The 27,914-nt window shown below is 41.0% G+C and overlaps 3 protein-coding genes across 3 annotated transcripts; 2 read left to right on the forward strand and 1 right to left on the reverse strand.

Moving 5' to 3' along the window:
• The first annotated feature begins 323 nt into the window (after nucleotides 1–323).
• piga (phosphatidylinositol glycan anchor biosynthesis, class A) lies at nucleotides 324–14,712 on the forward strand. The gene is made up of 7 exons (XM_083996653.1): nucleotides 324–444; nucleotides 1,695–2,166; nucleotides 2,537–2,807; nucleotides 3,790–3,922; nucleotides 4,906–5,038; nucleotides 13,138–13,344; nucleotides 13,986–14,712. Exons 2-7 carry the CDS (start codon nucleotides 1,720–1,722, stop codon nucleotides 14,247–14,249), a joined length of 1,455 nt encoding a protein of 484 aa, XP_083852779.1. The 5' UTR covers nucleotides 324–444; nucleotides 1,695–1,719; the 3' UTR covers nucleotides 14,250–14,712.
• Nucleotides 14,713–15,761: 1,049 nt separating this feature from the next.
• Nucleotides 15,762–20,750, forward strand: asb11 (ankyrin repeat and SOCS box containing 11; the record flags this gene model as incomplete). Its single annotated transcript, XM_083996448.1, has 7 exons — nucleotides 15,762–15,858; nucleotides 16,283–16,362; nucleotides 16,467–16,574; nucleotides 17,537–17,687; nucleotides 17,788–17,922; nucleotides 19,809–19,997; nucleotides 20,089–20,750. The coding sequence occupies 7 exons, from the start codon at nucleotides 15,762–15,764 to the stop codon at nucleotides 20,211–20,213; spliced, it is 885 nt and encodes a 294-aa protein (XP_083852574.1). The 3' UTR covers nucleotides 20,214–20,750.
• Nucleotides 20,751–22,851: 2,101 nt separating this feature from the next.
• Nucleotides 22,852–27,212, reverse strand: LOC311004038 (gastrin-releasing peptide receptor-like; the record flags this gene model as incomplete). Its single annotated transcript, XM_083995983.1, has 3 exons — nucleotides 22,852–23,163; nucleotides 24,147–24,498; nucleotides 26,797–27,212. The coding sequence occupies 3 exons, from the start codon at nucleotides 27,210–27,212 to the stop codon at nucleotides 22,852–22,854; spliced, it is 1,080 nt and encodes a 359-aa protein (XP_083852109.1).
• Between the last annotated feature and the right edge of the window lie 702 nt (nucleotides 27,213–27,914).

Here is a 27,914-nt window from a genome sequence, read left to right on the forward strand (position 1 = left end):
AAGTTTTTTTTTTTGTTAGGCTATTGGCATTAGCAACTTCTATGCAGACTTGAAAAAAGAAAGAAAGAAAGAAAGAAAGAAAGAAAGAAAGAACTTCTATGCAGACTTGAAAAAGAAAAAAAGAACTTATATGCAGACTTTAAATGTTGTAAAAGAATCTACATCAGCAGAAATACGAGTCTTACTCAAGGCGTTGTGACAGCATAGCTTTTCTTGGAACAACCATGGATGTATTATAATAGATCATGTAATAGATCCATGGGAACAACAGATTTACGTAGGCCTACGCCCCTGCCTGCGTCTGACGTGACGTAGTGGAACACCAGGAAGTGATACGGGCGGCTAAGTGGCTACCGGAGCGCTAGCGAGCAGAAATGAAACTGTATGTAAATAACACTTCTATGTGTTTTCACAGCCTGGAACAGGATTGACAGCTTGTCCACGGTAAGGCGGTTTGGAAAAGGACAACCAAGTTCTGTACACGTCGGCCGAGTGGTTAAATATGAGTGGGTTTATCTCGGTGCTAATACCCTATGTGCAGGAATAGACGAGGGATACATGAATGGTAATATTATAGGTTAGCTAAGGAAAGGAAAAGAAAAAGAAAACTCTAGTCGGATTATACATTGGAGTTGAAGAAGCATTTTATCCTAAAATATCTTCTAAACTGCTGTTGTCACTATGATATGACATCTGAGGACGGCTGCAAAGACACTGACAGCAGCAGTGCAGTTTGAGCATGTGGACATGGGTTTGAAATCAGGTGTAAACTCCACTAGATCATCTCATCGCAGATACACTCCACTGGGGATATATATATATATATATATATATATATATATATATATATATATATATATATATATATATATATATATATATATATATATATATATATATATATTTTTTTTAAAGGTCGGAGTAATTCAGAAGTCAACATATTTCATCTGCAACTATTTCCATGATGGAATAATACTTGATGCATTTGAGAAACTTGTTGTCCAGAGTAATGCCATTTGACTGTTTAGGGCAGGGCTCCTGACTGCTCCTAAATGGAGGCATTTTGCCCCTAAAATTTGAGACGGTGCAAGTAAATTTCTACCTAAAAGATCTAAAAATCTACCTGTGCATGTGCAACCAGTATATTTGCCTGGGGTGGCCAGTGAAGGAGAATGGGATGTAATTGTTTGCTTTGCAAGTCGATTTATAGTGGTTGACTAAATTTTCAGCTTGCACTCTTAAAAAAAGAAAGTAAAGCAAGTTAGTCTGGAGCCCCCCCTGGCTTAGGGTTAATGTGTCTGACAGAGCACCTGATCATGACCGAGGTGACAGTGTGGTCATGGGAAGTGTTGACACAATTGATCTCATCTGATCTCAGCACTGCAGTTCCTTCCTCTTCAGTTTCGAACTGATACTGGCATTGTCAACCTGAACAAAAGTAGGAAATTGTAGTCGCAATTGGCTCTTGAAGATAAGTGTGATGAGAGTTTCGTTATGAAGCCTTAGTTATGAAATGACTTGGATAATGGATAGTGGTAAATCAGTCATCAGTTTTGTTCATCAACAAAAAGATTTAGCAGCTTATATTCTCAATGTGTATGTGATTTGTAATTGTAATTGTATTAACCAACTATCAGAGTATTGTTATTAATTGTTTTCTGTTGATGTTGAACTGTTGAATCAACTTATTCCAGCGCTGGGGAAGCGGACCGCCACACAATGGGCCAGCGAAGGAGAGCAGCAGCTGCCAATAAGCCGTCGTCTCAGGGAGTCTCTGGAGCATCTGCAGAGTCCGTCAGAGTTTCGGGCCAGAAGCACAACATCTGCATGGTGTCTGACTTCTTCTACCCCAACATGGGCGGAGTAGAAAGTCACATCTACCAGCTCTCCCAGTGTCTGATTGAGAAGGGACACAAGGTGGTGATTGCCACCCACGCCTACGGCGAGAGGAAGGGCATCAGGTACCTGACCAATGGACTGAAGGTGTATTACCTGCCCCTTCAGGTGATGTACAACCAGTCCACCGCCACCACCTGCTTCCACAGCCTCCCGCTGCTGCGCTGCGTCTTTGTCAGGGAGCGCATCACCGTGGTGCACGCACACAGCTCGTTCTCCGCTATGGGCCATGATGCACTGTTCCACGCTAAAACCATGGGCCTTAACACGGTTCGTGACTCATTATGTGGTCAAACACAGGGCCGTTGCTAGGAAGTCTGGGCCCCCTGAAAGAATACTAAAGTGGGCCCCTGTCCCCTGACTTTTCCACTTTTTTTCTTAGACTACGTATGTATTATCATTTTTTATGTAGCCTACTTTGTTTTGATGCTAATGCAGCATTACTATGAGTATTAGTCAGGGTCTTATGCAGAATAATTCAGTCATACAAAGATTAGACTACTGGGGTTTTTTATGGGCCCTACTGGGCGCTGGGCCCCTAGAATTATCATCTCCTTTCTCCCCTATACAACGGCCCTGGTCAAACATATGTTAGGTTTCTCCATCACAGTTGATACTAAGAGTGTTTTTTCACTTACAGGTGTTCACTGACCACTCACTGTTCGGCTTTGCGGACGTCAGCTCTGTGTTGACCAACAAGCTTCTGACCGTGACGCTGTGCGACACCAGCCACATTGTGTGTGTGTCGTACACCAGCAAGGAGAACACAGTGCTGCGCGCGGCTCTAAACCCGGAAATCGTGTCCGTTATTCCCAACGCCGTCGACCCTACGGACTTCACTCCAGACCCCAGCCAGCGCCAAGAGGGCAGGATTACCATCGTTGTGATCAGCCGCCTCGTCTACCGCAAAGGTACAGTGAGCCAGACATTTTACAAGGCTGTAATCAAGGCAGTAGAGCGGCACGGTTCATAAGATGATACACTTGTGTGAGGTCCAAAGTTCAGGTCTTGGTATAAATCATTTACACTTCATTCATCAACTTCTGTTACAGTTTAATCTGGTTATTGAAAAAGAAAAATTCTTTACCACAAGCATGAATCATTAACTCGCCTACATTGTGACTTATTTTAGATGATCACACTGTTGGTTTATACAGCATCTTTGCTCTTTGGCAACATGCAAACACAGAATGTAATTTAATAATAATAATTTAATAGCATTTATTTGAATAGGGACAGTGCATATTAATGAACATTAGTATAACTAAAAGAAATACTGCTGTAAATATGCCGGATTATAGCCAGGCGGCTAATTTGCGTCCGACGTCCCTAATAAATAAATAATGTCAAAACTATAATAAGTAGAACATGGTTTTGCCTTTATGTTTTGTCTACAAGAGAGCACTAACAAGTTTGTTTTTCAAGTTAATATGCTGCCCAGGTCTTTAAAAAGTGTTGTGATGCACATGCACATACCCACCCACACACACACCTGCCCAAAAGCAAATACCACTGGGCTACATATATAAATATATAAAGAAAGTAAATAAGGAGACATTCACAGGCAAATGAGAAAGAAAGAAAAAATAAGAAAAAGTGGGGGTACCGTGGTGTAGTGCACTTTAGTTTGATTGTACATGGCATTTAACATGGTACTAGTACATAACAAAACAAAGACATGGGTTACAGCAGGTAGAAGAGGTTTGCCAAGTTTACAGAATCATATTGGTGTAATGCTTATCTAAAAAAAATTAACAAACACAATCGTCACATTGTGTTAAATACTCAAATCTACATACTCGTCTGCCACACTAATCCCAAAAATGTTGTAGTATTTGTATTGCATTTGATACATTGTGAAACCAAATTTCTACTCTCCCTTCTTGTGATAAGGAATTGATCTTCTTGGTGGAATAATCCCCGAGCTCTGCCTCAAACATCCATATCTGGATTTCCTCATTGGTGGAGAGGGACCGAAGAGAATTGTGTTGGAGGAAGTGAGAGAGAAATACCAGCTACATGACAGGTACTGCTCATGTTTCCTGAGGAACATTAAACCTCTTTCAGGATATGGTCTCTGTCAAAACACTTCATATTAAAGAGATCCAGTCACGAGGAGAAAAGCTGATAAAAATGACAACGCCTTCACCACTATGGTATGTCAGGGAGTCACATTTTCTGTTGACAGCTGATGATGCTCTTTAACATATCTTGAATTATTCAGAAAAGCAGTAGTGGTGTATGGATGGCATTTGAGGTTTGTGTTACACATTGGATTTGTGTGCATACTTGGTATTACAGTTGTGTGCTCATAAGTTTACATACCCTGGCAGAACTTGTGAAATATTGGCTATATTTCAGAGAATATAATTGATCATGCAAAACCATCTCTTTTATTCAGAGTTAATCATTTGGCGAAGAAGCTATTATTTGATCACACAATTGTTTGCTCTTTTTAGATCATGTGGAACCACCCAAATGGCCCTGATCAAAAGTTGACATACCCTTAAAGTTTTGGACTGATAATTTACACACAAATTGACACAGACAGGTTAAAAGGCTGCGAGGGGTAACTGTCCAAACCTGGGACTTGTTTGCTTGTAATTTGTGTCTGTGTACAAAAAGTCAGTGAGATTCTGGGCTATTGACAAACACCTGCACATTTCATCCATTGCTGCACTGCCTTTGCTGGATTCAGAGCCATGGGGAAAGCAAAAGAACTGTCAAAAGACCTGAGGGTGGAGGTTATAAAAATATATCCAAAGATTTGATAATGCCAATCAGCAGTGTTCAAACTTTCATTAAAGAAGTGGAAATTGAGAGGTTCTGTTGATACCGAGCCACAATTAGGCAGACCAACAAAAGTTTGTTGGTCATTTTGGTGTGTCTTATAGTTTAATTTGAATCCTATTAAATGTGTTGTACATATTTTACAAAATCTCCCAGGGTATGTAAACTTATGAGCACAACTGTATATGGGTCTAACTTCTTTCATTTGAAATCCTGCAGGGTTCGTCTGCTCGGAGCTTTGGAGCATAAAGACGTCCGTGGCGTTCTGGTGCAGGGTCACATCTTCCTCAACACATCGCTGACAGAAGCCTTCTGCATGGCCATTGTAGAGGGAGCCAGCTGTGGACTGCAGGTCTGCTGCTTCTCATGCAACAGTTTAAACAGCATAGTGTGTCATAAAGGGCAGGCAGACAATGTTTAATAATACAGCTGTCACTACTTTAGAAACTCATTTTATCAAAAAAATACAGACAAACGCATTTCGTTTTCATCTCCAAGCACAGTTTCGTTTTGATGTCGCAACACATTTTGGTTTGTACAGTCCTGTGTGTTGCAACACAAAGCAAAGTAAACATATACAGATGTCTAAAGAGGATTTAGATTAAACAACACTGCCCTTTATTTAAATAAAACAGGACCGAAACCAAATATGTGGTTAGCCCATTACTTTTACCAACAGCCCTGTTGAAGCTCATTCAAATAAGTACAATTGACGACATAGCTGAACATGTTAAAATGTTACAGATTTCCTGTGGTTGTAGGTGGCCGCTCGACACACACGCACACACACACACACAAGGGAAAAAAAGGGAGAAGACACAAAGAGAGACTGAAAGATCAAAATGCCAGGGAAGTCTGTGGCGGAAGTGGAGTTGTAAATGTCAGAGACTAGCTGACCAGTCAATCACATGTAACTGGGAAATTCTGACCGAGTGTGTCTTGGAGGAAGAGAAAACGGCACTATCAGCAATTATTACGTAAATGAAATAACAGTTGCATAGTAATCCCGTTTATATATAAAAAAGGCACATGTATTAGAGAAGCTTCACTAACGGCAGATGAGCACAAAATAACTCTTCTTCAGAAGGTGACTCACTCAAGCGGGACTCCAAAAGCTTGTTTTCAGAATAAACAACTATGAGATAAAGACTCAGCAGCAAGTCAGTGCAACACGACAAGACAGAGGCCATTTAAAAGATGAACAAGATTTGAAACTTTGGAGCCAGGAAAAGCAAGGCAATTTTATTTTGTATATCCCATACAAACAGTTCGTCTCTATGGACTTTACATGACATCATAACAACATCCTCACATCGACTGAGGGAAAACCCCCAGGAAAACCCCTTTAACCTCAGGAAACCTCAGGGAGAGCAGCAGAGGAGGGATCCCTCACCCAGGACGGACAGACGTTATATCCCTTAATAGTCTAGATGGAAACAGGGGTCTACGAGCACGGACTGATTTTTTTCCCCCACCTGTTTTTTCTTAATCTTTAAAGTGTCTATTTTAAGATTCTGACAGGTACCAGGATGAAAAAATGTCCCATGGTGTTTATTTTTAACCCTTTACTGCCCCTATCCCAAATTCGAGGCTGAAAAAAATGAAAATTAAATTGGCATAGCTCTTTAAGTAAACAACTCACAGAGACAAATTAACACGTTTTTCTACACAATTTGGGGCCAAGGAATTCAATAGAATAGTTATTTTTAAGTTTTTAACACATCCTGATTTGATTTTGGGGCAAAAATATCAAAAATAAGCTGAAAATTCTAAAATTGTATGTACATTTTCCCCTATACCAAAATCCTTTGCACTGAATGAAAACATTTAGAGATTTTTCTTAATCTTTAAAGTGTCTACTTTAAGACTCTGACAGGTACCAGGGTGAAAAAATGTCCCATGGTGTTTATTTTTAACCCTTTACTACACCTATCCCAAATTCGAGGCTGAAAAAACTGAAAATGAAATTGGCATAGCTCTTTCAGTAAACAACTCACAGGGACAAATTAACACGTTTTTCTACACAATTTGGGGCCAAGGAATTCAATAGAATAGTTATTTTTAAGTTTTTAACACATCCTGACTTGATATTGGGGCAAAAATATCAAAAATTAGCTGAAAATTCTAAAATTGTATGTATATTTTCCCCTATACCAAAATCCTTTGCACTGAATGAAAACATTCAGAGATTTTTCTTAATCTTTAAAGTGTCTACTTTAAGACTCTGACAGGTACCAGGATGAAAAGATGTCCCATGGTGTTTATTTTTAACACTTTACTGCCCCTATCCCAAATCAAACCTGAAAACACTGAAAAAGAAATCAGCATATCTCTTGAAGTAAACAACAGAGAGAGACAAATTAACACATTTTTTTACACAATTTTGAAACAGGGAATTCAACAAAATAGTTATTTTTAAGTTTTTAAACACATCTTGACTTGATTTGGGGACAAAAATATGAATAATTAGCTGAAAATTCTAAAATCGCATGTATATTTTCCACAATACCAAAATCCTTTACACTGGATGAAAACATTGAGATTTTTCTCAATCTTTAAAGTGTCTACTTTAAGATTTTGGTACAAGGATGAAAAAACGTCCTGTGGGGTTTATTTTTAACCCATTACTACACCTATCCCAAATCAAACCTGAAAAAACTGAAAGAAATCACGGTAACATCTTGAAGTTAACAACCCACACAGATGAGTTCTGTTTTAGGACTAGATTAAACTATCCCTAGATTAAGCTTGTCATCCTGAGGTTTGAGTGGTGACGATGTCCCAGGTGTGGCCCCCTCTGCTTTCAACGCTTCTAGGCCACTGGTGTTACTTATGGGTCCAGGAGGTGTCACGCCTCTTTGCCCACAGCCATCGGCTTCCATGCTCTGCTGCTCCTGAGAGGGCTTTGATGGTCTAGCATTGGGCTTGGAGTCACATCCCAAGGTCCTTAAAGCAGAAGTGAGTGATCCGGTCGTTTTCGCTAATGCTGCGTTCCAGGCAGGCTTTTGAAATCATAAATTACAGCTTCAAGTCACAACTTACGACTTTGTAGCGTTCCAGGCAACCCACTCGTGTTTATCCGACCTGTTTTACCGGTGAAAGTCACTATAACGGCCACTCGTAACTTCCGACCCGTGAAATCGTACCAGTACGTCTTTTTGTACAGTCTATGTACCAGATCGAACTGGTACGACGTCACAGGTCGGAAAAAAACGATTTTCCTTGAACGCACCATAACAGTCCTCGTCCCTACGTCACCACATTCACGGCGTTCCTTGGCTGCACACACAGCCCTGCATGCCGTTCTCTCTCCTCATTGGATAAAAACTGTAGGATACGATAAATGTTTTCTCCTCGACTCAGAGCAGAGCAGAGTGACTGACAGACCCGTGATTCAGACCAAACACTCTATGTAAGTGATTGCTGTCGGAAGATATAACTATTTAAGACTTATATTAACACAAATATATCACTCACTTCTGCTTTAAGTAGCCTGATGGTTGACTTGCCCACGAAGCCTCTGCAGCCGACTTCCACAGGGCAGCTGAGCCGTTCCACATCGGCTGCCAGTTCTGTGTACTTAGGAAGACCAGAGGACGAGATCTAGTCTGTGGTTTGTTGTGACAATCTCAGATGGGAAGCAGAACCTTTGATTTAGATCTGCGACCAACTTCGAGTCTCGTTCACCTTTTTTTGCAGCCAACCAAAATATGCTTAAGGTTTGCAGGGGATGGACAGAGGGGGCAGGTGGGGTCTTCTCTGTACCACTGGTTTAGGTTAGAGGGGGAAGGAAGGACATCATACGGTCCTCGTAAGATTAAACTGGTGTGAAATGCTTCCGTGCCCAGCAGCTCCCTCCAGGAGAATTTCCTCCTCAACTCAATGTAATGTATTATCTTGACGCCTGCTCTTGTCACCACACCTCCTCAACAACCAGAGCATCGCATTGAGCTGGAGCTTCCTTGTGCCAGGATGGTCTGCTCTGTCCAAGGTCAAGGCCTCCCCTCCCCTGTTGCACAAGGCCAACGATGTGCACTGAGATCTGACTTCGGGGTCCATTTCCTTCCAGTTGCAAGAGAAGGAGCTGTTTGGGCTACGCAAGGGTCACGGGATTCCCTAAGTGTCATTCCAACCTTACTTTGGAGCACTTGAACTCCTCTGCGAGACTGGACACAGGAAGATTGAGTATGCCTCTTCGATACAGCCCAATGATCTTGGGAGTCCCAGCCACTTTTGGAGAATGAGCTAATCAACCTCTCTAGCTTTTCAACCGCTGAGATTGGGACCTCGTAGATGGTCAGAGGCCACATCTGGGTAGTAGATCTTCATCCTACCTGGGAGCATGGTCTTGTTGATACGCTCAAGGCCACTTATGGTTTCCTGCCTAAGCTGGTGCACTTGCTCTGTGTCCTTGAGGGTGGCATCATACCAATTACCAACGTCCAAGACTCTTTACTGGCTTCTCTGGCATTGTTGGTTTAGGCTCTTTGTCAACGTAAAACCTGTGTCTGACAGCTTTCCCTTGACAACTGAAATGCTCCTGGACTTGCTCGACTTTATTTCCATCCGGGCCCACTGGATGTTCTCCTGCAGCTTGTTCAGCAACCGTGTGCCTTGGTTGTGGTGAGTATGGTCATATCATCCATATACGCTCTGATCGGAGGGAGATGAAGACCAGTTTTGAGCTTGAGCCCACCTACTACCCACTGGGAGTCTCGAATGATGACCTCCACTGCCATCGTGAAGGCCAGAGGCGAGATGGTGCATTGCCATTAGCCCTCTTTCCAGCCGTTGCCATGCTGTAGTGTACTCGTCTGTTGTAAGCCATATAGCTGCACGTGTTGGAAGTAGGATTTGATGAGGCTGGTGATTGCTTCGGAGACACTGTAAAAGTGAAATGCTGCCCAGAGGAGACCGTGAGGAACGGATCCAAAGGCAATGGCAAGGTCCAAGAACACAACATTGAGATCTTTTTCATCCTTTCTGACGGCTTGGATTTGGTGCCTCATGTTTGTGTGCTCCAAGCAACCTGAGAAGCCTGGAATGCCTGCCTTCTGCACTGAGGTATTGATGTAGTGGTTCCTGTCCAGGTAGACAGTCAGCCTATGAGCCACTATGCTGAAGAAGATTTTGTCGTGGTCATTGAAGAGGCTGATTTGGCGAAACTGGCTGATATCCGCAGAGTCCTTTTCCTTGGGGATTAGGATGCCTCCTGCCCTCCACCACGCAGTTGTGATAGCTTGTTTCTCCCAAACCATCTTCATCAACCTCCAGAGAAAGTGCAGTACCTCTGGTGCGTTTTTATAAAGCCGGTATGGGACTCCATTGGGCCCAGGAGAGGATGCAGCTCTTGCCCAATGTACAATCCTCTCCACTTCCACTTGGGAGGGCTGATGTCCAGCTGATGTTCAGGGGGATGTATTGGTGGCATATCGAGTGGAAGAGTTGTCTGACTAGAGCGCTGGCTGTCCATGTGGTATTTAGGTAAGCTTCGAGATCTTCCATCGCTGTTTTGAGTTTGCCACTTTTGTTCTTTGTGAAAAGACTCTTTACAAACTTGAAGGGGTCCTTGAAGAAGTTTGATCTTCCCTGCTCCTTCGTTTTACACCTCCTTCTCAAGTTCTCAGCTCTCCTCAACGATCGTTTATTGATTTCTGGTTGCAGCAGGTTAATTCCCTCCTTCTCCTCCTCTGGACCCTTCATTGTTTTTTCAGCTGCCTCCTCTCCTTGATAAGCCGTTCAATCTCCTCCTGTCTCCTGGACTTCATCAGGGTGGTTGATGTTTTCTTCTTCTTGTCTGTAGTTCCGAAGCGGTCAGCACCATAGTTGTAAATCAGGTCTCCCATTCTCTACTCTGGGGGTGTTTTCTTCCTTGAATTCTTCGTAGCCAGGGGTGGGCAGGATCTGTACACGAGCAGTGCCAGGTCCCTCCCACTATTGGGAGCTAGCCTATGGCAACCCTGGTTAACCTCAAGAGCTTTGCTACCGTAATTTCTTTTTCAGTTTTTTCAGGTTTGATTTGGGATAGGTGCAGTAAAGTGTTAAGTGTTTCTTCATCCTGGTACCTGTCAGAGTCTTAAAGTAGACACTTAAAAGATTAAGAAAAATCTCTAAATGTTTTCATTCAGTGCACAGGATTTTGGTATAGGGGAAAATATACATACGGTTTTAAAATTTTCAGCTAATTTTTGTCCCAAAATCAAGTCAAGATTTGTTTAAAAACTTAAAAATAACTATTTTGTTGAATTCCCTGTTTCAAAATTGTGTAGAAAAATGTGTTAATTTGTCTCTCTCTGTTGTTTACTTCAAGAGATATGCTGATTTCTTTTTCAGTGTTTTCAGGTTTGATTTGGGATAGGGGCAGTAAAGTGTTAAAAATAAACACCATGGGACATCTTTTCATCCTGGTACCTGTCAGAGTCTTAAAGTAGACACTTAAAAGATTAAGAAAGATCTCAAAATGTTTTCATTCAGTGCAAAGGATTTTGGTATAGGGGAAAATATACATACGATTTTAGAATTTTCAGCTAATGTTTGATATTTTTGCCCCAAAATCAAGTCAGGATGTGTTAAAAACTTAAAAATAACTATTCTATTGAATTCCTTGGCCCCAAATTGTGTAGAAAAATGTGTTAATTTGTCCCTGTGAGTTGTTTACTGAAAGAGCTATGCCAATTTCATTTTCAGTTTTTTCAGCCTCGAATTTGGGATAGGTGTAGTAAAGGGTTAAAAATAAACACCATGGGACATTTTTTCACCCTGGTACCTGTCAGAGTCTTAAAGTAGACACTTTAAAGATTAAGAAAAATCTCTAAATGTTTTCATTCAGTGCAAAGGATTTTGGTATAGGGGAAAATATACATACGATTTTAGAATTTTCAGCTTATTTTTGATATTTTTGCCCCAAAATCAAATCAGGATGTGTTAAAAACTTAAAGATAACTATTCTATTGAATTCCTTGGCCCCAAATTGTGTAGAAAAACGTGTTAATTTGTCTCTGTGAGTTGTTTACTTAAAGAGCTATGCCAATTTAATTTTCATTTTTTTCAGCCTCGAATTTGGGATAGGGGCAGTAAAGGGTTAAAAATAAACACCATGGGACATTTTTTCACCCTGGTACCTGTCAGAGTCTTAAAGTAGACACTTCTAAGATTAAGAAAAATCTCTAAATGTTTTCATTCAGTGCAAAGGATTTTGGTATAGGGGAAAATATACATACGATTTTAGAATTTTCAGCTAATTTTTGATATTTTTGCCCCAAAATCAAGTCAGGATGTGTTAAAAACTTAAAAATAACTATTCTATTGAATTCCTTGGCCCCAAATTGTGTAGAAAAACGTGTTAATTTGTCTCTGTGAATTGTTTACTTAAAGAGCTATGCCAATTTCATTTTCAGTTTTTTCAGCCTTGAATATGGGATAGGGGCAGTAAAGGGTTAAAAATAAACACTATGGGACATTTTTTCATCCTGGTACCTGTCAGAATCTTAAAATAGACACTTTAAAGATTAAGAAAAAACAGGTGGGGGAAAAAAATCAGACCGTGCTCGTAGACCCCTGTTTCCATCTAGACTATAATGGGAGCATGTAAAGAATGAAGAGGATTGGCCCTAAGACTGAACCCTGTGGTACACCATACATAACTCTGCTGTACTCCGAATGGTTATTATAAACATTAACAAACTGAAACCTGTCAGATAAGTATGACTTTTAATCCCAGTTAGTTTCATGGTCTAGTCTCTGTAGCAGGATGCTGTGATCGATGGTGTCAAATGCAGCAATGAGGTCCAAAAGTTCAAGTAGTACAGAGACAAAACCTCTGTCTGCAACAATTAATCGAACAATAATCAATTATTAAATTGATCATCAACTATTTTGATAATCGAATAATCGGTCTGAGTAGTTTTTTTTTAAAGAAAGAAAGTCCAAATTCTCTGATTTCAGCTTCTTAAATGTGAATATTTCTGGTTTCTTTGTTCCTTTATGACAATGAACTGAGTCTCTCTTTGGTTTGTGGACAAAACAAGACATTTGAGGATGTCATCTTGTGGTTTGGGAAACACTGATTGACATTTAAAAAAAAAAATAAAACATTTTATTGACCAAACAAATCATCGATTAATCGTTTAAATAATCGACAGATTGCAACTAACTAGTAATAGTTAGTTGCAGCCGTAGTCTGAAGCTATGTGGAGATCGTTAGAGACTTTGACCAGTGCTGTTTCAGTGCTATGGTGTTCTCTGAATCCAGATTAGAAAGCTACAAAGAGCTCGTTACTGTGCAGATGTTCATGTAGCTCCAGGAAAAACCTTCTCAAGGATCTTGGAGATGTATAGGCCTATTGTTGGCTAAAACATCTGGGTCAAGAGAAGGAAGGGTATCAGGTGCCTATAGTTGTTAGTGTTTGTATTCCTACAATGTGTACAACAGATTTTTGTTTTATTTTTAAGGTGGTTAGCACTCGTGTCGGGGGCATTCCCGAGGTGTTACCTGAGGATCTGATTACCCTGTGTGAGCCCACCGTACGCTCGTTGTGTGACGGTCTGGAAGCGGTCATCGCCCAGCAGCGGTCGGGCCCCGTGCTCTCCCCCGCCTACATCCACGACCGTGTGAAAAACCTGTACACCTGGAGAAATGTTGCCGAGAGGACTGAAAAGGTAGGTCCACAAAGAGGAAACTCAGCGTCCCTTTAGTACATTGGATCACGTTCAAGTATTTCATATCTTCTGGTTTCATTAGCCTCGTAAACCAGCCTCTCCCATACGCTTACAGGGGGAATGAGGCCAGACTCTCCCTGTGAAATTAAGTGAAATGAAATGCATTTCTGGGAGAGGCTGGTTTACGAGGCTATGGTTTCACTGCTTTATCTCTTAAATGAGCTGCAAATGAATCTTTAGGTTGGATTTTGGAATCAGACTTAAATAATTTGGTTTTGCAGGTCGTGTCATTCATTTAATAATTCTAAATAACAACAGACCCCTTTCTCATTTCTTATAAAGATTTTGATTATAGCCTCTTGAATGTTTTCTCCTCCAGTGTCTGGTGTATAGACATCCAGATAAGATAACATCAGTCAAAGCTTAATGTGACAGAAACATGTTTGTTTCGCTTTCAAAACAAGATGTGGGTGGAGGGCTGTCTGATTTTTGGTCTGAAGAATTCAAAAGGTCATTATAATGTTGGTAAACAAATTTCTTGTTGAACCAGTTTCTTCAACTTTCTGTTTTCCTTCTGGGAAAGTACCGACAGTTCCCACGGCCGAGGCTGCGCACTCACTCTCCGTGTCTCTCCCTCCCAGGTGTACGACAGAGTGGCCGGAGAGGAGGTGCTCCCTCTGGACCGGCGGCTGCAGAGGCTCAGGGCTCACTGCGGCCCCATCGCCGGCTCCATCTTCGCATTCGTGGCCGTTTTAGACTTTCTGTTCCTGCTGCTCCTGCAGTGGTTGGTGCCGGACCGGGTAATGGACGTCGCCGTGGACGCCTCCGGCCCTCGGGGACTGTGGAGGCGGGAAACGAGCAGTAAAAACAAAGCTCACTCTAAAAGTGCCACTACATCACAGTGACCACTCCACCACACCTTCACCTCGCCTCAAACTACACACTGGACCTTTTAAATACGTGACTACTGAATTTCTTGAATGTGCTCATAATAACCTGAAACATTGTTTACATTTACGCAACAAAGGGACCTGGAGTGTGGGAGCATTTTATTTTTGTAATTGCAGATTTAATGAGAAAGCATCTATACTGTTATTTGGAGTCCACAGAATAGAAAGCACGTACTGTAACAGAGGGAGTAAAAGGGCTGGTTAATTGTATACTCACTGTTACATTGCACAAAACTGCAGTAACCTGTGTTCATTTTTACTCATGATGCTCTGTATCAGTGCTAAATGTTTTAATTTGTTTAATTTCGATACCACAAACTTCACTCTTTTGTCTATATTAACTTTTTTTTGTTTCATATTTATTATGAAACTTGAGAGTTTTATAAGATGATGTTGTGACTCCAAGGCACTCGCTCTGGAAAATAAAGTGCACTGACAAACATTTCAACAATTTTCACGTTATTTTAATGAAATTGTCTGCGGCCTGCATGTGGCAATTGCATCTCTTAAAAGCCATTACATAAGGCAGTGCAGGACGACTGTCTAAGAATTAGTTTTATAAAAGCGAGAGGGTTCTGAGTGCCAGACAAAACACAGAGCAGCTGTGAAACCGGAGGTGACACAGATTTGATGGCTTGGCTATTCAAGGCTAACAATGTGCATTTACATAGCAGGAGGTTGAACAATACATCATGCAGACAAAAGAGAGTTGTTTTTACGCGAATCCAGGTAGACGAAGCTGAAAGTGAAAATTCAGAACTTTGTTGTGTCTAAAATGCACAAACGTGCACGTGTGTTTCCATGAGTGAAACTTTTTTCCAGTGATGCAAGGAGCTACTCTCAGAACTGGTTTAGGAGGAAGTAAGGCACAACCGTGGGCAGTATCGTACGTGTTGCATTCCTGTAGATCAAATAGTATGCAGGCAGAGACGATGCCAATCGACTCTTGGCAGATTTGAACTATGACACACTGATCTTGTGTATCTAACATTTCCACAGTCTGAGAGACCAGTTCAGGCTTGTGTTTTTCACTCTGTTTGTGGCTGTATGCACTCATGTCATAGGTGCTTTTGGTCAAGATGTACCACTCAGCCAACTAGAGTTAAAAGTAAAATATTTAAAGACAGTTGGGTTTGTCTTGAGACAAGCAGAGGGTGAGAAGAGAATAGTTCATGCTTGTGTTTTTCACTCTGTTTGTGGCTGTTTTCACACACATCATAGGTGCTTTTATTCAAGATGTCCCACTCCAGGCCCCATTCCCGCTGCCATTCATATGCACAAACTGTAGACTGTGTCCGTGGACTGGGGCGAGGGTGGGTGGGGGGTGATAATGGGGGGGAGGTGTCCAAGGACGCAGATAAGAGGTAGAGGAAGGCCAACTCCAGCATTGTGTGTGTACCTGAACTGGGTGAGCTCAAGTCCTGGTCAGTGGTGGAGGAGTCAAGCTGCTGTTGTTTCGTTCTCATCATGGCTGCCGTTCAGACAGAGGTTTCCCTGTACTCACGCTCGTGGCAGAGCCCGCTGCACATCTACGGGGGGCTGCCGTGCAACTCGCTGATGGCTGGTATGTGGTTTCTCTTTGTTAACTTGGATTTTAGTATCATACAACTGGATCAGATTTCTTATTCCATGAACAAATCTACCAACCCTCTAGTAACAGTACATTGGTTTTACACACCTTCATGTTTAGCAACATAAAATCTGGCATTTTCAAGTGGTTTTAGGTTTTTCAAAGTTACTCCTGTGAAATCAGAATTACATGTTGGTTGAGACCCGAAAGACTTTGCATTTGAAAGTTGACTTGAATGCGTATTTGTCTGAAAGTTTTGGTGCTCACGGGCCAAGTTGACCCGGAAAAGCAAGATCAGCATATTGAAATGAGGTCATCTTAACATCACAATGACACAGAGAGCCAGGTCGCTTAGCTTCATCTGTAAAGGAACGTGGAGTCTCTCTCTCTGCTGAGCTTATTCTCTGTTGTGTGTCAGACTCCTGGTCGGACCGGACGCCGCTCCATGAGGCCGCCTACCACGGCAGACTGCTCCACCTGAGGAGCCTCGTCGCCCAGGTAAATGCAACTGGATGGATCTGTCTTCATGTTTACAAACACACATGCACGATGACACTAGGAAATAAACATCTGACGGTTTTACCCTCTCATCCTCCCTGCAGGGTTTCCATGTGGACACACTCTCCATGGACAGAGTCTCCCCCCTCCACGAGGCTTGTCTCGGGGGTCATTATGTTTGTGCCAAATTCTTGTTGGACAATGGAGCTAATGTAAGAAATATCAAATGTCTTTGTTTTGGTCGGGTATATATATACAGTATATGTATGACTTATGAGACCTGGATGAATCAGCATTAGACACAAACTTTTCATTTTTTACACTTTTTCTTTTTGCAAAAGGACAACCACATCAGAACATGTTATCCTGTTTAAGAAATCTAGTTGCATTACAGCTTTACCTTGTAAAAATGTGTAAAAAAAACAACAACTTTTGACTTGGACTTTTTCACTCTGATCAGAATCAACAGGTCAATAGTGAAGCAGAATATTGAGTGCACCGACCCTCTTTCATATTAGATGTCGACCGACTAGCCCCACAAACTAGATAATGAACTGTACTAACTTTAACTAAACTTCAAAGTAAAATATTTAAAGACAGTTGGGTTTTTCTTGAAACAAGCAGAGAGTAAGAAGAGAAGAGGAATAAAAATATTATGATGATGTTTCTGGTTCTGCTGCACCAGTCTTGATCTTTTTTTAAATTTTTTTAAACAAATGCACCGTGAGTCCAACAGGAGTGAGGGGTTAAATGTTACATCAGTGGACGGATTTGTTTTGGAGGCTGCAGGGTGTGATGCATTATATAGAGAAGTTGTTTCAAATATTTTATCCACCATGTTTACATCCGTCAGGGTCAACTGAGTAATAATAGAAACATTTCTCATTATAACCCAATAGCCACAGTAGCAACCTCACTTTCACCATCCTGTTCTGTCCAATTATAAAATGTAATAATATGATAATAAACTTTATTATTGTAGTACCTTTGTAAACACAGTTACAACATGCTTTACAATTAAGAATTAAACATTGAAAAACCGAGAAAAATTAACTACAGTGTTGAATATAATGTATTATTATACAGTGTATCTTACTTCTGTGTGTGTTGACCAAATGAATCGCTGATAAATAAGTAAAGAAAATAACCCGTTGCTGCTCACATCCTTCCACAGGTGGAGACAGTGTCCACCGACGGCCTCACACCTCTCTTCAACTCGTGCAGCAGTGGGAGTGCTGAGTGTGTCAGGCTCATCCTGCAGCGCAGCGTCTCCATCAGCACCACTTACCAGATGGCATCGCCCATTCACGAAGCTGCAAAGAAAGGTGTGTGTGTAAATAAACATGTTATCGCAGGTGTAAACTCTGCATGGTCTGTCAGTTGTCACAGCCCTGTGAGCCTGATGCAGCGTTGTCTCTTCATCAGATCACAGCGAGTGTGTGGAGCTGCTGCTGTCCTACGGCGCTCACATCGACATGGAGCTGCCGGCGCTGGGGACGCCGCTGTACTCGGCCTGCCTGAACGGGGCTGCCGCCTGTGTGGAGCTGCTGCTGCACTCGGGTAATATGATCTGTACACAAACAAACAGCTGTTTATCCCTTCTATGTGTCACCCTTTGTTTGAATCTAATCTAATTTTGAGTAACTCGATACAGTTCAAAATACAGAGTGATTTCACAAGACTTACATAACAGGTAGGGAAGCACAATGAGGTTAGTGCTGAATATTCGCCTGTTCCCAGTGTGTGAAAGGAAACACATTATCTTGTCTCTGTGCTGGACAGTATGACAGTTATAATGAACTAAATCAAATCAGTGCACTGAGGTTTTCAGAGGTGAGACGTCATTTATGAGATACTAACTTCATTATAGATCGTTATATCCGCTATTCTCTGTGAGGGACCATCCACTCTGTGTGACTGCACACTGTGTTCTTTACATTGTTAAAGTAATCAGTGTTGGGCACGTGGTAACTGAGTTAAAAACTGATGACAGTAAATAATTACAAGGAAAGTAACCATTGCGTCACTTTAAAAAAAAAAAAAAGCTCATATATGCCATTACTTGAACTTTTTGTTTATCTGACTACTGCACTAACCAACTCACTCAGTCAGTAGCTATTCCTCCACACAGGCAGGTTCACCACGAGTTAGTTCCAGATAAACGTCTTTTTCCTAAAAATGTGATGTATATATAACTTCCTACACTTAAACTGGTGTATTATTTTCTGATTGGACTTCTTGAGTCAAGTAACGGCGCATTTTATTGTCAGTAACGGTAACAGCGTTGTAACGGGGGAAATGGATAAGCCTATTACTCGATACTGAAAAAAGTAGCACCGTTATTTTAAAACACTGTTATTCCCATCACTGCAAGTAGCCTAATATACTCCAAAGTAGCAAGACTAATGATTCTGATTTTTTTTTTTTATTGCTCATGAGCCAGCCTGCCCTCCAGTCCTCCCACTAAGCTGGCCTGCTCTCCCGGCCCAGTCTGCCCAGAGGAAGCTGCTCTTGTTAACTGAACAATTACATTTCCATGTTTTTCCATATTCCATGTTGTGAACTGTTTTTATGTCTGTCTGCCTTTAGTCTGCCAGTCCTGAGTCCTGTTGCCCAACCTGAGGTTTCTCATGTTTTTTCCCTATTGAAAAAAATCCTTTTAACAGGGGTTTTCCTCAGTCGATGTGAGGGGTCATGATGCTCTGTAAAGACCTTTGAGACAAACTGTAAAAATGGGCTATAAACTTGCCTTGCCTAATCATACATTACAATTTCAGGATTTTTGTAGATAAAATAAGTTTAAGCTGCAGAGATTTCTCAGCTAATTGATTGATCAGTTGATCAACAGAAAATCAATCTGCAGTTTTTTTGTTTTTTGTTTGTTTTTTAAAGTCATGTATTTGCTGGCTCAAGTTCGAGGATTTGATACTTTTTTGATACTTTTTGAAAACTGAGAGTCTCTCAGTTTGGGACTGTTCGTTCAGACAAGACACTTTAAATGATAAATCATAACACTGTCAGTATTCACAGACGTTTTACAGATAAAGCTATCAGTACGTTAATTAAGAAAATAATTAGATTATTTGAAAATGACTGAAAAATTGAAGCTGTGAAATAACTAATGACAGATGATTGTATTCACAGTCTACCCGCCATTTTCAATTTCACAGTTCAGGACAGCACATAATGTTTATGGCACTTGCAGATTTGTTGTTGTAATTTGCAGAACTGTCAGATGTGGCTTCAAATGATCTAATAATATTCATAGCTCTGCTCTAAGTTCCCGTCTTTTCATATTTCCATTAGTCGCCAATTTTCACTCTGTATAGTTTGAGATTTCCGATCAGAAAGTGGTGGAGCCTGTGAGGACACAAGGGTGGTTTCGGTTTTTATGGCCTTTTATCATATTTGTGTGGCTCTTTTTGTCTGTTTGTGTGCACGAACAGGAGCAGATGTTCGGATCGGGTGCAGGCAGGACAGTCCTTTGCACGCTGCAGTTCGATGCGGAGAAGCAAACGTTGTGGACCTTCTGCTGGACTTCGGGGCTGACGGGTGTTGGAGGAATGCGGAAGGAAAAACTCCCTTGGATCTGTCGACACCAAACAGTGCAGTGAGAACGGCACTGCAGATAAGAGGTGCGTGGCAAAGTACGAAGGCTCTTTTATCAAACTCAGCACCGATTTTTATTATGTATCATAACAACTGTCTGCTATCTTCCCTGGCCAGATCCCTGCTCTCTGTCACAGCTGTGTCGGTTCTGTATTCGGCGAAGCCTGGGCAGGAATCGGCTGCACAGAGCGTCAAGCCTTTTCCTTCCTCACAGAATCCAAGACTTCCTCCTGTACCAGTGAGGCACCATACATCCGACTCCATCTCTCTGTGTACCCCACTCACTCACTTGTCCTTCACACTGTGACTGACCCATGAGGGCAAAGACACTCACATTCAGAGAATGCAAGAGTTTTCCAGGCTGACGTATTTTATAATACGGTTGATTTTATGTATAACTCAAAGAAACATTTTGGTGACAAGTGTTCAGGAGTTCAGAGGTGTGTTTTACTCATGTTGTAATGACTTTATCAAGTTTTGTATTTTTATACTCTTACTGAAGGCTTTCCATGTCTTGTCCATCGATTTCACTTCAGTATTGAAAAGCTAAATCTATGAAGTACTCTCTTAGGAGTGTGCTCTGATCTTTTTATCTATTCATATTGTAATCCTGGATCTTACAGATCTGTTACAGAATAATCTAGATGGATGGAGAAAGAGACATGCTATGGTGAATAGAATAAAAAAAGCTGCTGATGATTGCTGGATTGTCAAAAAAAAAGAACAAAATTGTGGAATAAACCAAAGCATGGCAGAGAGAAAAGTATGTGATGTGTTATAATTTTCTAGATTCTAGAAAGAAAGAAAGAAAGAAAGAAAGAAAGAAAGAAAGAAAGAAAGAAAGAAAGAAAGAAAGAAAGTAAAAGAAAGAGGGTGAAGCACAGGATAAGACTGAGGAACGGGGGGATTTTACATGACAGTTTTTATCTTTGGCTTTGGAGCCATCAGCAAATGAAAATCAGGATTGTTTATGTCGCTGTTGTTGTCTGAATGGAATAAAAAAAAAGATTAGATTGGATCTATTTCCTGTTGCTTTCGCTTTCTCTGAATGGAATAAACTAATTTTTTCTAGACCTCTCAGATAGGCTGAGTGTGTAAATCCCAACTTTTGGAGCCACTTGTCACATCCTCATAAACACAATATACCGATATAGGCTAAACATTTTTGTATTTTTGCCTGTAGGATCTATTATAAACACATTAATTATTGAATCTTACATACCAAATGTTACAAAATGAAACAAATGATAAAAACATTAAGGAGTTAAGGATATTTTTTAGAAAACTCTGGGCACCCCAGATTTGTTGGTGCTGCTCAAGGGGAATTAATCTCCTTTATTCAAATGCCACCCTGAAAGGTCACCTCTGCAGAGAAAAGTCCCATTTGAGCTGATTTCACTTGACATTTGTTTCCTAAAACAGCAAAAGAAAAGCCTCTGTCTTCAGCGAAAGGGTTACGGTGAATATGTTGTGGTTTCTCTTTCATTATTTATTATTTTATGTGTTGATAGATTTCATTGAAGCATCTTTGTTGTGGCTACTGTGTTGAGGGTGTTGCACACAATGTTGGACTAAAGAACTTTAGATGTTGGTATTTTCCCAGTGGGAGTCCGGTGACATGCGAAGAGAAGATCCTCAGGCTCAATGCCGTGTGATACTTCCAAGAGTTACAGCTCATAGCTCAGCTTTACGCTCCAGTAGTTTGTGTTGCTGCATGGGGAAAGGTCAGTGGAGTAAAGGACTCTCCCCTGTGATACAAATCAGTTTCAATAAAAGTTTTATATCTTTATTTGAGGTGATTGAACAGGTGAAGGTCATCGTCACAGAAGCAGCTTGTGCAGCTCAGACTAAGTGTAATAAATAGTGTAATAACACAGAGACATCCAAGTATTTTCAACTCATTAATGGTGACAATGGTACAAAACAACAACAAATTCATGTCACAGTTCAGTCGTCTGTATGAGACTGTTAGTTAGACTGATTATGATGATTCATTCATTCATTCGTCAGTAAACAGAAAATGAATCATCAGTAAGTTTAATTACTTTTCAAGTCAGTGATCAAGGGAGAGGAGTTCACAGCCTTGCTGGTGGATCAGTGCTTTAAGATCAGCATGCTAACAGACATTCAACTGGTTACTGTCTTCAAACATTGAAGTCCAGAGAAGCAGAGCCAACAAAACAAACACATCGTAACATTTAACAAGAATATCTGTATGTACACAACACATGACATTTGATAGTTCATTAAATAACATTTGACAAATATATTAATAATCTTGTATAAAACTTTTTTTCCCAGTAGGCTACACAGAATAATAGACCAGTCTTAGAGTATTTTACAATCAATAAAGTTTCTGCTCCTTATCCATCATCACTTATGTTTTCGTTTTTTTTAAATAATTGCACAGAACATTTTTTAAATAAACATTGATAATAGAGCTGATATCAAGTTTTTTAACAAATTGTTTTCACTGCAAATGACAGTTGAACAAATGAAAATTTCTATTCAGCTGTTACCAAGTGATAAAATGATCGTATAGTAAATTATAGATTTTTTTTAAAATCAAAGACACTTTGTGTTTACACCAGAACAGATTTAAGATACAGAGAAAACCTACAGACTATCAGAGCTTTTTCTTATATCACAGTTATTTATCAGTGGACAAAGATCCACTTAAAGCAAAGATGTTTTGTACCAGTGCTTAAGATGCACTGCACTGCGCTTCAAACAAATAAGAATTGATCATTAAAATTTCCACGGGGTCCGCTCACCACACTGAAGCTGACATTCCTAAATCAGGGTTAAACACATGGTCGCCTGAAATCAGTGTGAGGATTAACATGACTTTAGTGCAACTACAGCACAGATGCTGTTAGTTTAGACGGTTGTAATATTTGTTCTCACACTGTTCTGGCTGTTCAGCTGCCTGGGGGAGCTGCAGCAGAGCTGCTTGTTAAAGTGCTTACTGAAGCTTTTGCTCATTAAGTAAAGGGCAAACGGGTTCACGCAGGAGTTGGTGAAGGCCAAGATGCGAGCGCACACACTGGCGATGAAGTGGCCCAGCGAGGTGTCCACCTGGTCGTAGTGGTAGGAGCGGTACAGGTAGATCACGTGGCTGGGCAGCCAGCAGACGGCGAACAAACCAACAAACACCAGCACGGTTTTGGCCAGACGCTTCCTGGCCTTAATCTGACGAGAGAGAGAGAGAAGAAATCAGCTTCTACACACAAAGCTGTGCATTTACATCAACAATAATATATGTGTGTGTCGTTGAAAACGGTATGTGGAAATGTTTTATAGAAATAGTTTCTCTATTTGTCACTTTGTGTGTCCATCCATTTTACTCCAAACTGAAACATCTCAACAACGACTGGATGGATCTCCATGAAGTTTTGAACTGATGTTTTTTCTTCCCCTGAGGATGAATCTTCCCAGCTTTGGTGATCCTTGCCCCATCATCAGGTAATACATTTAATACTACTTTTGCTTCTGCCCTCTTTTTAATCATCTATTGACCCTTCAGATTTGTCTTTTGACCCCTCGTGGGGCCCATGCTGGGGACCACTGCCGTACATATGGGGCTATGACAAGATAGCAGGAGAGTTGTCACCATATAATGACCATATTTACAGTAGATGGCACTGAGATGAAAATTTATATCCACTTTTTTACAGCTCACAGGCCTGTTTAACAACAGGTAGGAAAACGTGCCTGCTAGCACGTGTAAAACTCACATTAACCTCATTTAATTACTCCGTGCAATGTAGTTGATGGGTTAGGCTACATTGGACTGGTTATACTGGCTCCAGTCAAAAAGTCCCAAACATGCCAACTGCCAATAATTTGTGAAACTGGTTTTACAATAACAATATGTAAGTCAATGAACTTTGAAACGATGCCAAGTGTCGTTAACTTTATTACATTGGGACAAAGCCAAGGTAGATACTTTCCACTGCTTCTACTTTAAGCCAAGTTGCGTTAAGATAAACTAAGCTAACCGGTTGCTGGCTGTAGCCCATGATCTTTCCACAATAAAGCAAATATCTCTCACAAGTACACTTCAGACAACTGTTTTAAAAGGTTTGGGGGAACTTTATGGCTTTGTTATTATTTCCTGACATGAAGAGACCACACTGGAAGTAAAATAAGGCCGGAGAACTCCTCGCTGAGACCTGTTTCTGGAGGTGCAGGTTTCCCTCCGTGGGGATATCCACGGAGCTCCTGACCAGACTGCGTGCGATGAAGCAGTAGTACACGGATATGATGAGGAGCGGGATGAGGTAGAAGATGAGGAAGGAGGCGGTGGAGTGGATCTTGGGGTGCAGCTCCCCGGCGTGAGGGTAGGGCGCGCAGGTCACAAAGGTCTCGTTGGTGTGGATGGTGGTGAAGGCGTGCAGGTCGGAGAAGACGGCCTCGGGGATGGCCAGGGTCACGGAGAGCAGCCAGATCGCCCCCGCACGTAAACAGATGCTGAGCGTGGCACTGGACCTGTGGATGTCCAGCGGTTTGACAATAGCTTTGTACCTATGAGAAGAATTAGAGCAGTTTGTGGGATAATAGTTGTTGTTTTTTTCTTTCTCCCTCCTCACACCAAGATAAAGTCTGATTACCTCATTCAAGTTTTTTAATCATGCATGTAATCACAAACTCCTGCAGAAAGATGATTTATCCTCTCTTCCTGATTTCAGAGTCGCTGCCAGAAGCTCAGTTTCTCTTTCCAATCACAGAAAGATCATCACAAAAATCTGATCTGGCCGTTAATTATACAGAAGAGAGATTTCAATTAGGAGTAGGCAATCAGGATAAATAGTCACAGAGGACGATACTTGCCCCCGGACAGGATGAGTTACCGACTGACAAGATAGTTTGTTAATCACAACTGATTTTAAATGTTAAATGTTCTTTTCTCCCAAGATTATTTCAGCACAAGAAGCTGTTCAATCAGCTCTGCACTTTAATCAAATCATATTTTTATATTGTATGCTTTATGACAAATCATCCAGTCCCACATAAATAATGTCACATGCTCAGTTTATTTCCTTCTATAAAAACATGTCATGTCTGCACCTTTCTCTGCTATGATCCACACCCTGGTTGTAATTTGTAATTCCCGTCTCTTCTGTTTACTCTACAAGTCTATTCGTAAACTCTGCCGCCCGAATTATCACCAACATCCCCTCCTTCAGTCATAATACACCTGTCCAGCTTCATTGGTTTCCTGTTAAATTCCCTATTATTTATAAAATCTTACTTCCCACCTTCCAGTCCATCAACAACCTGGGCCCTCTGTGCCTTTCTGAGCTCCTTCACAATAACATCCCAGATCCTCCTCCTCCATCCAACTCTCCCACCCACCTGCTTCCACCACGGGGTTGAGAGCCACTCGGACCCCCGCCTCATGAACTCTCCCTAACCCTCTCCTTCACATCCTGTCTTAAAACCTCTTCTGACAAGCATAGTCCCTTTAATCCTGGGACTGGAATGACCTCATTACTGCACTTCATTGCTGTTTTATTTTGTTTTAAACTTTATGTCTTTTATATCTTTTGTATGGTGACCTTGTGTGTCCTGAAAGGCACCTATAAATAAATTGTATAATTATTATTATCAATATTTTTGGGATCAAAGAGAGAGACCTCCTCTACTGTACTGCACTATGCAAGTCTGGCAACAATAAACATAATTTGATGGAACATTAATTTATATTTTCAAACCTACAGGGTTAAAGGAAAAATGATTTTCCACCAAATACTGTGGAAACTATCATGTTTTTGTTGTTGTTTTGGTGAATTTAATGGTTTAACCCAGCAGCATCCCATCAGCCACTGTTTAAGTGCTTGTAACCTTGTAACGCCAACAGACTGGTCTCCCTGCAATGCTGCCTCTGAGACAAATGAGTTATCATACTTGCATGTGATGCCTCCTTGTGTGTTATTATGGCATATCAGCATCAACGTTTGGTTGTGTCTAATTCCGTGGGCAAAGAGACAGGGAAGACTTCACTGAATAATTGTCTTGTTTTAGTAAATAATTCACATTTTAAACCCTTTTTATATTTATGTTTTTTTGATCAGTTCCAGTTGGTCTTTTTTATAATTTATTAGGCTTTTCTAAGCACTTTCTCCTGCTCTGTCTCCCTTATTTGACAACTTATTCTGATCAAATTAATTTTATTGCATTATTTCCTAGGTGAACATGAACATAAAATCCATCATTATCATCATTAATGTTCAATATAGTCCTAGTTATTATGTTAGAGTCAATTTGCAAGACACTATCAACTTTGACAGAACAATAACAAACAACAAGCAGGTAAATGAATTTATGTTTGTTTCAATGGTCAAGAATTAATTGTCAAGCTCAGCTCTTGTGTTTTCTTACAAGGTAAAATCAGTGCTGCTGTCCATCAATTAGGAGGCAAGAACTTTTCACTCTGCAGATTGAGGTATTATGCAACATTTTCACAATGTAAACACATTAATATTTCTAAAATATCAAAGCCATTTCTAATTATTTCTGGGATTTGAACTAACTCAAATTACCTGGTTCTAAATGGGGAAATAAAACAATAATTGTCATAGTCAATGGACTATTATACCCAGAAATATATATATTTTCCTGCATTTTGGTACCTGATGGTGGTGTATAGGCAATGTGTATACAATAAAAGATTTCTTACATGCATCTGTTTCCACATTGATGATGAGTTGTGCATCAAAACCATTCATCATATCTTGCCAGTGATTGGTGGAACAACAGAATCAAGGCAGTGTGGTGTAATCTACTGCTTTTGAAGGCAGTGTGTGATGGTGTGCAGCCTACCGGTCAGCGGACAGAGCAGTGAGGGTGAACACGGACACTCCCACCGAGGTGAGCTGGATGAACGGGATCATTTTGCATCCCACGCGGCCAAAGAGCCACTCGTCCACCAGGTAGCGACTGGCGTCCACCGGAGCGCAGGTCACCAGCAGCAGCAGGTCGCCCAGAGCCAGACTGGACAAGAACAAGTTGGGCACGGTCCGCATGGACTTCACCAACAAGCACGTCTTCATTAAAGTGACATTTCCAACCAGACCCACGACGATGATTATCCCATAGATAACAGCGACTCCGATGCCAGGAAGCCAGATGTTGTACCGGTGCTGCTCCAGTTTGGAGTCCAAGATCACACCGGAGACATTCAGACCCCATAACTCAGTGTCCAAAGGGCTTTCAACAAATGGATCCTCAAGAGACATAACAGTCAGTGAGGGTCTTCAGCAAGAGAGGCTCAAATCTCCTGATGCGTTTAATGACTGGCTTTATAAAGTCTATGCCCTGCTGCTGGAGCGTGCGTCATTTTACGCGGTACGGACTGAAAAAAAAAAACTGTCAAGATAAATCTGAACGATGTCTCCAGAAATGAGTCTTATTCGTTGTTGAGAGGCTTAAAGTCTGTGGGGTTATACTCTGCTCAGTGTAGATTTGATTCATGATGCGCACATATAATGGGATGACCTGGAGTTCAGTTGGCAGCTAGGATGGACAATGCAAAGCTGATTGGAGTATTGATTTATAAAGTGAGAGAGATTATCCTCTAAAGATCTATTATACTTCAGTGGAAGAAGGTGGATTGATGACATGAGCCTGGGTTTCAGCCAGTCGCAGAAAATATTTTCTGGGCCAGTTTGTTCCAGCTCTTCATGAAATCTAATTAAGTTTACACTGAAATATTCATATGTAGTGCTTTTTTGTTGCTTCACTGTGTCTATGGGAACATACCAGCATGTGGTCCTTTTGTGGTCATAAAGCGTAATTAGCTTCTCTTGATAGTCATTTTGTTTCTCTTCTAGGGTGTTTTCTCTTTCTCTGGTAATTGTTTTGTGACTCATCCTAGTTCTTCATCCTTCATAGTAATCATCCTCTCTTGTTGTCTCTGTGAGATGAATCTCTGTCTCTTT

Source organism: Trachurus trachurus (assembly GCF_905171665.1).
Source record: "Trachurus trachurus genome assembly, chromosome: 21".
In the NCBI taxonomy this organism is placed as follows: Eukaryota; Metazoa; Chordata; class Actinopteri; order Carangiformes; family Carangidae; genus Trachurus; species Trachurus trachurus.